At 40.6% G+C, this 13,775-nt stretch overlaps 1 protein-coding gene across 6 annotated transcripts in view; it reads right to left on the bottom strand.

The window, feature by feature from the left end:
* Window positions 1-13,775, bottom strand: part of RAP1A (RAP1A, member of RAS oncogene family) — a 71,263-nt gene that overhangs the window by 11,214 nt on the left and 46,274 nt on the right. For all 6 annotated transcript variants that reach the window (XM_039536267.1, XM_039536270.1, XM_039536272.1 and 3 more), the window contains 4 exons: window positions 13,668-13,751; window positions 6,546-6,614; window positions 5,313-5,369; window positions 2,664-2,804 (listed from right to left, as the gene is read on the bottom strand). In XM_039536267.1, the coding sequence (XP_039392201.1) occupies window positions 2,664-2,804; window positions 5,313-5,369; window positions 6,546-6,614; window positions 13,668-13,724 (324 nt within the window). In that variant the 5' untranslated portion in view covers window positions 13,725-13,751. The remainder of the gene's footprint in view (window positions 1-2,663; window positions 2,805-5,312; window positions 5,370-6,545; window positions 6,615-13,667; window positions 13,752-13,775) is intronic.

Raw genomic sequence — 13,775 nt, 5'->3', positions numbered from 1 at the left:
TTCAGGGTATGTTTTTCTTTAAATCATTCTTTACTTTTTTTTAAGTGTTCTAAAATTAACCAACCAATAATTAATTTCTATCATTAGCTGAGAATTTTTCAAAAACTAAAAATAAAATTATTTATTCCACAGCTGTTAGACCCTCTTGGGACTATAAGATTTTTTTAATAGAATAGTGGGAGGGACAAAGAAAACTGCCCTGAGCTTACAAGTCTCAGGAGTTTTAAGAGCTATATATATATATATAAGTAGACCCTTGACACACACACTTGTAATTCAGACTCAATGTGCATGCTCTCCCTGAGGCCAAAATTCCCACATCTGGGTGCCTAAAGTTAGGATCATAAACCCAATCATCTAAATACAAGTTGCCAGATTTTCATAAGTGATGAGCACCCACATATCCCACTGGAATCAATGGGAGCTGCAGGCTCTCAGCATCTCTGAAGTCAGGCCACATACATATGCAGGTGCCTAAATATGGACTTAGACTAGAATGAAAGTTTTACTCCTGAGTCCCTCCTCCCAGGGCTACCATACACATTTTCAAGTTTGCTATCTAAAACCACTGTAACTAAAAACAGTACTGTGTTCAGGAAACAGCCCAAGACATCCTGCTCTATTCAATCTTAGCAACAAGCTTTAAAGATGAGCCAGCAGGATAAATATATATTTGAAAAAGTAACTATTGACAAACTGCCAGTCAAGTTTAAATGATATGCTGTTCCCGCAATAATCACAAGTTGGTGGCCTTAATGCTCAAAACCAACATTGACAGGTTTTGAAATACGGCAATTTTTTTTTTCATTGTAGAGTAAAAAGTAATGGAAACTGAACAGAAGCAACCCAACCTCCCCTAGACCTAAGAAAGTTGCTGCCCAGAAGACTTCAAAGACTAAAGTCCTCTCCTTCACAATGCAGATAGAAACACAGGATTCTCCAGAGAACTGATAATGGGGTACAAAGCCTTTCAGACTCTGGTTTACCTACTGGTCAGTAGTGATTTAAAGTAGTTACCCATTTGCCAGTAGTTTGGTGGCCAATATGAAAATGAATCCTTGGTGGGCAGGTATACACACCAGAAACACTACCACAGATGAAATCCTTCTTGGCAGTCTCAGCAGAGACCACAGACCAAAAGGCCATGGAAACTGTGTTACCTCCTCAATCCTAGATGCATGCAGATCACATGCCTTGGACATTCATTTCTACAAGGTAAAGATCACAATGAAAGCACAAATGTGGTTGGTACAGGCAGCTTGTTAGAGACTTACAAATATTAAACGTTCGGATTTGAATTCTGCAATACAGTTTGCTTACGTAAACAGAAACCAAGCTACTACTCAGCGTCTAGAATCGAGACTTCCTGACCAGCAAGTGCAAAATTAATTTTTATTCCCCAGAGCAGCAACTACATAATGTTATCACTTAGAAGGTTACAATAGGTGTATGACAATCTTCAAATCACCCTAAAATCACTCAGTTGTGATACGAATGCAAAGTATTTTCAATCTCCAATGAAGACTTGGAGAATTATCTTGTGGAAAGAAAACTGACTTTGACCCAGTTTATTAAGGCAGGAAATTGAACATGTTTTCAAAATGAAGTTTTTAAAAAACTAGTCACTGGCCCAAATGTGACTAAGCTCTTTGGGACAAGCTGTTTATCTGTATTCTATACTGTTATAGCTAAACAAAAACCATCCAACACGCACTGAAATAAGTGAGACCTTGATCTTGGTCATGTTTCACAGAAACTCATGGGGAGTGGGGTAGAGGAGGAGTGGGAGGAAACAGAACAGTACTCACTGGAGTAACAGGTCATACAAAACACATCTCTGCCTCATGCAATGTGACCTAAGGCTATGTAATTAAGCAGACTGCTCAAAACTGCCATTATCCATGCAGCTGGAATAAAGGTAAGAAGCTTGGCTAAAAAGATGACTTCTTCCCTCCCACATACTCAAGCTTTTACTTCAGTTTGGTTGCCTCATCTTTAGGACATACAAAAACGTACATCAAGTTAAAAGAAAGCTCACACTTTAACCAATTTTATCCATTACTACGGTTGTGATCCAATGCAGTAATTTGATTTTTTTTTTGGTGAATAGGCTGAGCAGGTCTCTTCTACTTATAGCCCAGCTACAACACATTCAGGATCTGCGGGAAAGGTAGAGGAAAAGAAACTAAAGTACAGTAATTTTTTAAAACAATAATATTCCGATATAAGCCATCTAGAAAAAAGAAAATGCCTATACTGGGAAAGAATATCAAAGTTAAAAATCAACGAAGGACAGATTTCCAAAAAAGCTGCGTAACCAGCATTTCCCATTGTTCTCACCAGGGCCGCATGTTCTCAGCACATCTGAAAATCTGGCCAAGTTGTTTGTGTTCCCAATGGGAGAAGAGTTCTTTTGCGGAAAAAAAAAATCTACCCCTAATTTTGGATGCCGAGCTCTTGAAAAATCTGCTCAATAAAGTTAATGTAACAAAAAAAAGTTTTTCTAAAACATCTAGCACAAGCTTATTATACAGTAAAAAACATTCCTAGGCAACAGTAGTCTTCAGCCATCCATCAACTTGCTCAAAAAAACAGATACCTGCCTGTTTGTTTACTTATGGAAGGATTTCAATGGCTCACAAAGCAAAAAGTCCTTTACTTACATCTTCAGTGTCCTTAACCCGTAAAATCTGTTCCCTCAGGTCCTGTAAGTCATTAAATGTCGACTGTGCTGTAATAGAATATACTAGTGCAAACCCTTGACCGTTCTTCATATAGAGATCCCTCATTGCTGTAAATTGCTCCTGTAATCAAATATTTTAAAAAGGTAATTAATTAGCTATTTAATACATATAACAAACAGTTCAAAAGGAATCCTTTTATTTTAATAGAGATAACAGTGTAGTAGCTAACATTACATTTACATTTTTACCCCTTACAGAAATCCAATGAAGCATATGAATTTAATAAAAACATTAACTCAATTCCTTCCCTTCTTCCTCGTCCCACCCTCAGGAGGAAGAAGAAACCTGTTAGAACAGATAAAAATAGCAAGAAAAAAAGGCAGAGGATGCTATAGAATTAAATCTGATAAATATCTTGTAGTGATAAATATGGACTAACGTACATCTAAAGCATACTGTTAACCAAATATTAACACATTTGCAGTGATATTTCAAATATTATTTTGCTGCCAGAGAAGTGACAATCTGCAAATATGTCCCTACTCTAGTACTGTGCAAAGACCGCCTAGGTGCCACACACTTGTAGGTTTTTTGTGAACACCAATGGGTAGAAGAAAGAGTGAGCTCACATCTAAGCACATGTAATCGTACAGCAGTCATTTGCTGTATGTAAATGGCTTGAAAGCTCAATGTGATAAAACATAAGGCTATACAAGAATGGCCTGGGAAATCCAGGGTCAGACCCAAGAGCTATCTTTTGTACAAGTCAGTGAAAGAACCTTCACTGGAAATTCTAACCATACTTTGATTTCTATCCACCTGGGCTACTTTCAACATCATGGTCTCTAAGTGCTTCCCAAAACAAATAGCAATTGTGTTTTAAAACTCTTAAGAAGCAGATTCTCCTCCCATAGTGTTCTCAACCATTAAAGTCTGTTTGTTTAGCTTTCAGAGTAGCAGCCGTCTTGTTCTTTTTGTTTGTTTAGTGACACCCTCCCACAGGATGATAAAGAGGCTTGGTGAGCTTTCAGGAAGCTCGCCTCACAGTAGATGCTAGGAGGAGAGGGATGACAGGGGCTTCCCTCAACATGGAACAGCTAGACAGCACAGAGAATCAGCATGAGGGGCAGTTGACCTGAGCAAGAAGGGATTCCCACAGGAGGTGGGAGGACATCCTCAGCTGCTGCGAAGGAGCAGCCTCTCTTCAAATTTGTGCTCTGGACAGGCTAATGTTTCATCCTGCCCTCCTAACATGGAAAGCAGCTGAAGGAGAAGAATGTCCCTTCCAGCAGTATCTGAGGAAGAGCCATTACGTGTAAGGTCCTGTTAGTTGGAGGAGGGTGCTCTAAGAAAGGAGGAAGCAGGCCCAAGTGCAGTGGCTTGACAAGGAACTTCGTTTTTGGAGACGGGAGGGGGAAATCACAGTTTCAATGATTCAGCACCTTCAAGTCGTGCCCATTGTTAGCTTATGGAATGGTTTGGTTTTATGATGGTCATCCCCCACGCACCTTTGTCCTCCTATAGCTTGTTACCATCCCTCATGCCTCTGACTGCAAGCTCTTTGGGGTAGAGACCATATCTTCTGTGTGTGTTTGTACAGTGCTCAGCACATTGTGAACTCTGGGCACCACCACAATATAATACATTACAAATTATCATCCCCAAATTCTAGCATCGTGTTGTAAAGATAAAAATTTATTCCTAAGCAGAGTTGATAAGGTGTTTAGAAATTTGGAGGAACACTAATCCATTCATATCCCATCTGTGAGGGAAATTCAGCTGGGTAACATCTACAATCACTAAAGAGACAAGGTGGGTCAGGTAATATCTTTAATTGGACCAACCTGAAACAACCTTTCAAGCTACACAGAACTCTTCTTCCAGTCTGGGAAAGGTACTAAGAGTATCACAGCTACATACAAGATCAAACAGGTAGTTTAGTGTAAAAGTATCGGGGGTAGCTGTGTTAGTCTGTATCCACAAAAACAACAAGGAGTCCAGTGGCACCTTATAGACTAAACAGATTTATTTGGGCATAAGGTTTTGTGGGTAAAAAAACCTCACTTCTTCAGAAGTGTAAGAGTAGTTAGCACATATTGTAAGAGACCATTCAAGGTGAAGTGGCCTGTTAACACCCCTATAATCATAGGACAAAAAAGGAGGGGAAGTGGGTTACAGCTTGTTGTAATAAACCATAAATCCAGTGTCTTTATTAAGACCATGATTTTTAGTGTCTAGCAAAGTTACAAATTTAAGCTCCCAGGCTCATCTTTTGAAATTGTTGTGCAGGTTTTCTTTGAGGATGAGGATTGATAGGTCAGATATAGAGTGATCGCATTGTGAAAAGCATTCCCTCCAGGTGATATGTTGGTGTTTTTTATCATTTTCCTACGTGAATTCATTCGAGAGCACAGTGATTGTATGCAATTTTCCTGGGTTTGGTGGTGTTCAGGTGACAGATTCACCACATTGGCTTTTGGGTTACTTAACAAAACACTGCAGTTTATAGTGCAGCAGCAGTTGATCTAACATTTTCTTTTTGATAGGCTAGGGCTATTTCACTGACAAATCCTTTTAAAATCCAACTTCATTTTTAACATTAAAAATTCTATATTAGATTTTTCTTACTGTCCCTGCTGTATCGAGGATTTCAAGCATACACTGTTGGCAGTCTACTTCCACTTGCTGGAAAAAAAAGGAAGAAACAAGCAACATTAAAGAAAAAAAATGGCCTATGCTCAAAAGTGTGCTAGTGTGAGACATACAGAATTACAACCAAAGAGCCCTTTAAACCCCCGTCCCCAACTCAAACTTGTTAAATTTTCCAAGCGTTCCACTTACTAAAAATCATTTCAGATTAAAGAGGGTAATTCTAGAAAAAGCAACTCTTGACTACGAAGGTTTTAACAATTTTTTCACGTAATTGTCATGCACAAAAAGCACCACTTCCTTTCGATTTTCTGGTTTGGAGCCTTTAATTGTGACAACAATTATTCTTATCTCTAAAACAATGGGGTTCTTACATCAATCTGAGTGGAGAATGCAGCTCCAGGGATAGAATTACATCAAGTTACTGTGTCAAGGATTCGATCAAGAGCTTCTGCTTTTAACTGCAAGCTCATTTCCAAAAAGGCAGTGAAAAATGTAAGGAACACTCATTTAAACTAAACAGTAAAGTGGTCTGTTTTTTAAAAACAATGACTATACTTCAGTACTTAAATCTGTGATACGTGTGTTATTTCCTTTACTTACAGTAGGAAACGTTGCAAATGCCATGACATGATAAATTCTGATTCATTTATTTTTAAATGGCAATCAATGTTATGTCAGCATACCATGAACTAAGACTGCATGACATTAAGGGTATGGTTACTGTGATAAAATATCCTGTGGCACCATGTTTTAGAGCCCGGACTGCGGGGCTAAAAATTGCCGTCTGGACGTTCAGACTTGGACTGGAGCCCGGGCACCCTCCCCCTTCGTGGGGTCTCAAAGCCCAGGCTCCAGACCAAACCCGAACGTCTACACTGCAATTGTAGAGCCCAGCAACCTGAGCCTCCTGAGCTACAGTCAGCTGACCTGGTCCTGTCGCAGCCAAGTCACAGGTCTTTTATCACACATACCCATAGGCCCTGATCCCGCAAAGTGCGCTATACAAACACAGGGAACCAGATGCATGGATCAAGTGCTCTATACAGGCACCAGGGTTCCAGCTGCATGGAGGCTAACAAGCCAGCATCACTACACTAACACAGATCCAAACTCACACCTCTTACTCAGACAAAATTCGCAGGACATGGAGAAGTTTTGGATGAATAAAAAAAAGGGGCTGATAGAAAATAGCATCATTTTATACTGTACCTTTCTGTATGAATCTTCTATTGTGGGGTCATATTTTTCAACAAAAATTCCCTGAACAAATTGTACAGTCTGAAAAACAAAGCGAGAAAAAACAGTTAAAGAATAAACTCAGATATGGCCTACTGACCTTCAAGTAGCAGCTCTTCAAAAACAGAATAGTATAAATTCTGCATCACATCAGTATTGCCAACCCAAGCATTCAAAGTCACGAGCCAGGACTTAATATAATAAAATGTGGGTTTATTGGTTGTTTTTAGTTTTAGAATCTTCTAGGTGCACAGTCATATTTTCAAGAATTTCTTGGCAACCATGAGGGCTAGAAACTTATTTTTTAAAGTGACAGCTGAGTGTCTCACAAAAAAAAATCTCACAAAGGAACTGGGCCTTCAGGAAAACCACCAAATACAGTGAGACTCGCAATAAAATCCGGAAAGGTGGCAACACTGTAAAGTAGATCTGTGAGAGCCTCTGTATTTGAAGTCTAAGTTTCATTTAGAGTATCTTGGTCTTATTAAACTGCAGTAACTTAGACTATAAGCTCTTCAGGGCAGAGACAGGGTTTTTTTGTTCTGTGCTTGTGCAGCACCTAGCACAGTGGGGTCCAGGTCCATGATTAGGACTCCATAGTGCTAAGATAATACAAATAAATAAAATGTCAGTACTGACAAAGAGATCCAGCAAGATTTCAGAATGACAGATTTAGAAACTATCTGTAAATCATTCAACTTTTAGTAATTGTAATGGTTTTTATAAAAATCAAAAATGAATAAAACCCAACTAGAACAGTGCACCATTCAACAACCACAATTTATATTAAAACAGAAGAAAGGAGATACCACTCGTTTCAAAACTGAATTTTTTTCCTCCCCTGTGCACGCACTTAGAGAGAAACTAGGATGGGAAGCTTTTGACATGGCTGGTGTCTGGATATCCTGTATTTATCTTAAATTTGTATAGGACCCTATATTTTAACTGTTCTTTTAGAGCTTTTGGATGGAAACTTATGCTTTTCCACCAACCACACTATGGTTTTCTATTTTTGCCCTGTGAGAGAGATGAAATTCACTTTCACCTATTCCAGGGCTTCGCAAGTGTCTTTCATAGTATGGAGCATATCTTAAAAGAAAGGCATGTGCTTTAGATATTTCCGCTCCCATTTGTGATCGCAGAGCATCCCTGTAACAACCACAGCATTTGCTTACATAGAAGAGTGAGGCTTTTAGCTTCTTTTAATGTGATTTAATAGCGGGAAATAAGGAAAATGTAGCACCAAGTGCGACCAGCCAGATCTCCGCAGGTCACTATTTGAGAAATTCGGAACTGCTCTACTTTCAGAGTGGCGGCAGGGGCGGCTCCAGGCCCCAGCCTGCCAAGTGCGTGCTTGGGGCGGCATGCCGCGGGGGACGCTCTGCCGGTCGTCAGGAGGGCGGCAGGCAGGCAGTCATGGTGTTCCCGCGGCTCCAGCGGACCCTCCGCAGGCACGCCTGCGGGAGGTCCACCGAAGCCGCGGAAACGGCGACCGGCAGAGTACCCCCCGCAGTATGCCGCCGTGCTTGGGGCGGCGAAATGTCTAGAGCCGCCCCTGAGTGGCGGATTTTTTGTTTTAACCAGATACTGCTACATAATCTACTAGATAAACTTGGGTCTGTGAACCAGGAACTACTAAATTCTAATGCTAATCCGTCTCTGACTTGCTACGTAAATATAGGTAGTAGCAACCTCTGTGCCTCCTCTCTCTCTCTCTCTCACACACACACACAGAGCAGGGCCCAAACATGCTTTTGCTCCTAAATACATGGTTTCAGATTTTGAAAGAGTAGCACATGGCCAGATATCTCCAAAACGAATCACTGTATTCTGGAGAATACAAAACGCCCACTGGTTTCTTTTAAACTAGCAAGAAAACAATTTTCTAGCTTTCATGCTTGAGAAGATTTCCTGCAGATGAGAGGCACGTGCCCTCACTCAAAAGCTAAACTCATTCTGTAGTCTAGAACAGTGGTTTTCAATCTGTGGTCCCCGGACCTCTGTGGGTCCGCAGACTATGTCTAACATTTCCGGAGAGGTACAGTATGCACCTCCATTCGAAATTTTTAAAAGGTTGAAAACCACTGGTCTAGAAAGGACTTAAAATCTCTTCTTCTCTACCATTTCCCTATCACACTGTATGTTTGTTGTCTCAAAGGTCTCTTCAGATAGAAGATCCCAGAAATACCACTTTAAATGAGATCATCGGTAATGCAATCAGCCATGGTGTTATAGAAGGCAACAGGAGCCCTACCACAATAGGCAGAACTCCTTTAGATTGTGGTGATTATATCCGGAGACTTCTCAATGGTTACTACCAAAAAGGGTACAAATACTTTGTTTTTGGTTAAGAGGCTAACACTGGAAAATGTGATCCAGTTATGATTCAAAAAAACAACTGTATCTCATTTGTATACTGTTAATAGTTTCCCCATGTTTGTAAGTTAGTCTTCACCACCAAGGAGCTAGAACCTGGCAGACCACTCCGAATCTCTTCTTCTAATGTAATATCCCAACACAACTCGTTTTGTAATCAAACATATGGTGCATCTAATGGAAAGTTATTAACTGAATCCACAGGGCCTGGTTTTCAAAAGAAACTATTCAACCGCGGCTCCAACCAAACACAATGGGAGTTGCAGGGATCAACACTTCTGAAAATAAAGTTCCTTGTTTTCACCAGGTACAAGACTGCCCATTACATAGAAACATCACTGTATTTACATTAAACTACACTGTGGCTCTGTTACCTTCTAAGCACTTTACAATATTTATTGATCTCCACAATACCCCTGTGAGGTAGGTAAGTACCCTCACTTTATATGTAAGGTAATTGAGGCAGACAGGAGAAGAGAATTCAGAAGTTCCTGGCTCCCAGCCACACCTTGCTCCGTTACTTATATTACTCTCCCTTAGCACAGAGCTTGCATGTTTGCTCATTTTGTGTTTTTCCAATTATACATCTGACCATTTGCAGCCAGATGCTGCTAACTTTACTTTCTCACTGATTGGCCAAAGGATCTTGCTTGCCATTAGAAAGGAGCAGAAGTCCATCATACAACAGATGACTATTAAAAGAAAGCTTTAAAATAATTGTGCATTAGTTACTACACCTCTACCCCAATATAACGCAGTCGTGGGGAGCCAAAAATCCCTACCGCGTTATAGGTGAATGTTAGGATATAGATATTCAGGCCTGCCTGCAAATGCCTATACTTTAAGAATTTAGGTGTATTCTTATCACTTAGAGTAGGTCCATACTTACCGGCCGGGTCGACGCGGAGAGTTCGACTTCTCGGAGTTCGAACTATCGCGTCTAATCTAGACGCGATAGTTCGAACTCCGGACGCGCTCCCGTCGACTCCGGAACTCCACCACCGCGAACGGCGGTGGCGGAGTCGACGGGGGAGCCGCGGACTTTGACCCTGCGGCGTCTGGACGGGTAAGTCAGTCGAACTAAGGTAGTTCGACTTCAGCTACGCTATTCACGTAGCTGAAGTCGCGTACCTTAGTTCGACACCCTTCCCCCCAGTGTAGACCAGGCCTTAGCTAGTTATAGAGGTATAAAAGAAAGAATCAAAATCACTGTCTGTCTGTGTAATGGCCTTCTCTTAGTGTAACAGGCTAAGGCCTTCAGCTAAGCAGCAGAGGCAGCCATGAACTGGGAAGTGTATGGTCACATCCTCACATTCCAAACTAGTCACACTGAAATAAGGTGCTACTGGGTTGTTAGGAATACAATCCTGTCCTGATACTCCTATCACCTCCAGAGAAAGGGAAGAGCCTAGAAGATGTAAAAGGAAACTTAGTTTGATAGCATCCTGTCTGGCAAGAACTCACTTATCAATAGCTGGGACATGAAATCCTCATTTCTGTATTGTTCTATCACTGTAGTCTCCACTTCCCTATTGTTTGTCTGTATAATCTCTGTCTGGTTCTGGGATTGTTTCTGTCTGCTGTATAATTAATTTTGTTGGGTGTAAACCAATTAAGGTGGTGGGATATAATTGGTTAAATAACCATGTTACAATATGTTAGGATTGGTTAGTTAAATTTCAGTAAAAAGATTGGTTATGGTATAGCTAAACAGAACTCAAGTTTTACTATATAGTTTGCAGTCAATCAGGCAGTAAGGGGGAAAATGGGAACAGGAAGTGGGGATGGGGGAATTGGGATCATGTTTTGCTAAAGGGGGGAATGAGAACAGGGGATGGGAACAGAAACAGGGACACAGGCAAGGCTCTGTGGTGTCAGAGCTGGGAAGGGGGACACTAAGGAAGAAAACGGGAATCATGCTTGCTGGAAGTTCACCCCAACAAACATCGAATTGTTTGTGCCTTTGGACTTCGGGTATTGTCGCTCTGTTCATGCGAGAAGGACCAGGGAAGTGAGAGGGTGAAGGAATAAGCCCCCTAACAGTGAAACGCCGTTATATCGGGGTAGCGGCGGCAGGGCTGCAGCAGTGATTTTAAAGGGCCCGGGGCTCCCTGCAGCAGCCAGAGCCCCGGACCCTTTAAAGCGCCACCGGAGCCCTGCTGCTACCGCGCTATATGCGAACCCATGTTATATTGGGTTGCATTATAGCAGGGTAGAGGTGTATTAAGGACTTTCTGTTATACGGCCATTAGTGCCAGAGGGCAGGGCAAGGAGAAGTGGTGCACAATCAGCATTATATTGGGAATTAAGAGTCAAAACAGGAAAGGAGGCTTTGCAGTGAAACACCACCACATTGTATTCTAAACTGTCATTCAAATACAGAACTGAATACCAATACCAGCCTCTCTATAAGTCATTTTAGTTTTGTCACTGGGAGGTGGGGGAAGGGGAGGGAAGAGAAATTTTAGCATTACTATTGGCAGCAAAATACCATAGTTCTATTCTGTTTTAATCTCTTCCACTGTATTATTTTAAAACCCATCTCAGAACTGCTCTTCTGATGGCTGTTTGTAAATAACTTGCTATTTTGTTACCTCTCAACGCCATCAGATCTTGACTTGTTTATTGTTAATTTTTTGTTCCCCATTATCAGCGTGCCGGATCAATATTTCCATATACAATGCAATGTATGGTTCTATAATGTCAGCAATGGCATTTAGCTTACCAAATATCTGTTTATCACTCGAGAGGCACACTCACATTAAATACACTGGATATTATTATTCATTCACTCCAGTTGTATCCCTGGTACAAAGCTGCTGATTAATGGAGTCACCCCCAATTTATAGTGTTGTAGGTGAGATGAGAATCAGGCCATCATACATATTACTTATAACAAACAAAAAACAAATTTACTCATCCACAGAAAAGATATAGGAATTAATGAGTCTGAAATTTTTTTTTTAAACTTTTACCTAAAGGTTAAATATTTGGAAAAACAAAAGTTTTTCATTTAAAAAAAATCTGCAAGAATGAACTGATTTAGATTTTAAATCACAAGTGAGGAAACTTCTTCAAAGTTTGTCTAACCTGCTGTACACACCACTAAAATGTCAGACAAATGTCAGAGTCTCATCATAGGACTCCTAAATCAATCATAAATATTATATTCCTGATGAGAAAAACAGACATACCCTAGGGGACGATGGGAGGTGGGGGTGGGGAACAGCCTCATTATTAATTGCTGAAGTTACCATGGAAGAGTAGGGTTTGATACAAACACATTTTTAAGAATAAATTTTTACACCTGCATGATACCACAGGTTATTATGGAGAAGTCAATTAAATAGTGCATCAAACCAAATGTATGGTTTGGTTTAACAACCTGATATGCTTTACACCATATCTGTTTTCTCTCACTCGCCCTTTGGATTCTGCAAGTAACTTACCAAGCAGCAAAGAATCCTGTGGCACCTTATAGATTAACAGACGTTTTGCAGCATGAGCTTTCGTGGGTGAATGCCGCTTTTACAGAACCAGACTAACACGGCTACCTCTCTGATACTTAACTTACCAAGTACATCAGTTTTTCATCTCCAAGTGTAAGTGAAAGGATGCAAGAGAAAACAATCTTACTATCCTTAACACCTTATTGTTTCCTACATTAAAAACAATTGAACAGCTACTCCCTAAGTGGCAGGGTGAATTTGCTTGTTTTAATAAGTTCCTACTAGTCCCTCCCTGCCTACTCCTTTCAGTAGTGAGCTGGTTGATTTAGATGTGATACATAGCTGACTGTATGCTCAGCTACAGCAAATGACTGAAGTCTCTATTACAGTGCATTTGCTTTGCTGTGAGCACTGCAACACAAACCACTGAGAAGCAACACTCATACTTCAGGAGTAAGCAGCGCCATCTGTCCACAGTTATCCTTCTACACCAGGGGTAGGCAACCGGTGGCACGCGAGCTGATTTTCAGTGGCACTCACACTGCCCAGGTCCTGGCCACCGGTCCGGGGGGCTCTGCATTTTAATTTAATTTTAAATGAAGCTTCTTAAACATTTTAAAAACCTTATTTACTTTACATACAACAATAGTTCAGTTATATATTATAGACTTAGAGAAAGAGACCTTCTAAAAACGTTAAAATGTATTACTGGTACGTGAAACCTTAAATCAGAGTGAATAAATGAAGACTCGGCACACCACTTCTGAAAGGTTGCCGGCCCCTGTTCTACACTACCAGTGGGCTGTTTCTTGCCACACTGGTTTCAGTCTAGTTCCATCTGCAATGGGAAACACGCAGCCTTTGAGACATGCCAGCTACCCTGCGCCTCAGGCATCCGCAATTCACTAGCATTCAAGCCAATACTCTGTGCTGCATTTTATTTTAGATTACACATTTGCAATTTAGAAAATATATATTTATATGCTAGGTTATATACATGCAAACTGAAAATAAAATAGTAGTGTAGGTCTTTTCACTGAAAACAATCTCAGTGCTCCATCTTTAAAGATTTGGTCATTTTAAATGTAATACATTTACAACTACTTGAGCAGTTCAATAGCAGTAATCCAATCAACTGTTGTGTATGCAGAAAGTAACAAAAGTGTCCCGATAGTGTAAAATAATCCTATTTGCAACGAGACACTGGTGAAGTGTTTGATACTGCCCTCCAATGCACAATTTTCAAGTCAGATACTGAACACTCACTCACCAAAGCAGACTTCCCAACGCCTCCTGAACCCAGGACCACTAGCTTGTACTCACGCATGATGTGGTCTGTTCAAATACAGGCAATCTGAAAAACAGGGGGAAAGCATGG

This window comes from Mauremys reevesii, linkage group 4 (assembly GCF_016161935.1).
Source record: "Mauremys reevesii isolate NIE-2019 linkage group 4, ASM1616193v1, whole genome shotgun sequence".
In the NCBI taxonomy this organism is placed as follows: domain Eukaryota; kingdom Metazoa; phylum Chordata; order Testudines; family Geoemydidae; genus Mauremys; species Mauremys reevesii.
Note: the sequence above shows the minus strand (reverse complement) of the source record. Positions and strands in the feature narration are given on the sequence as shown.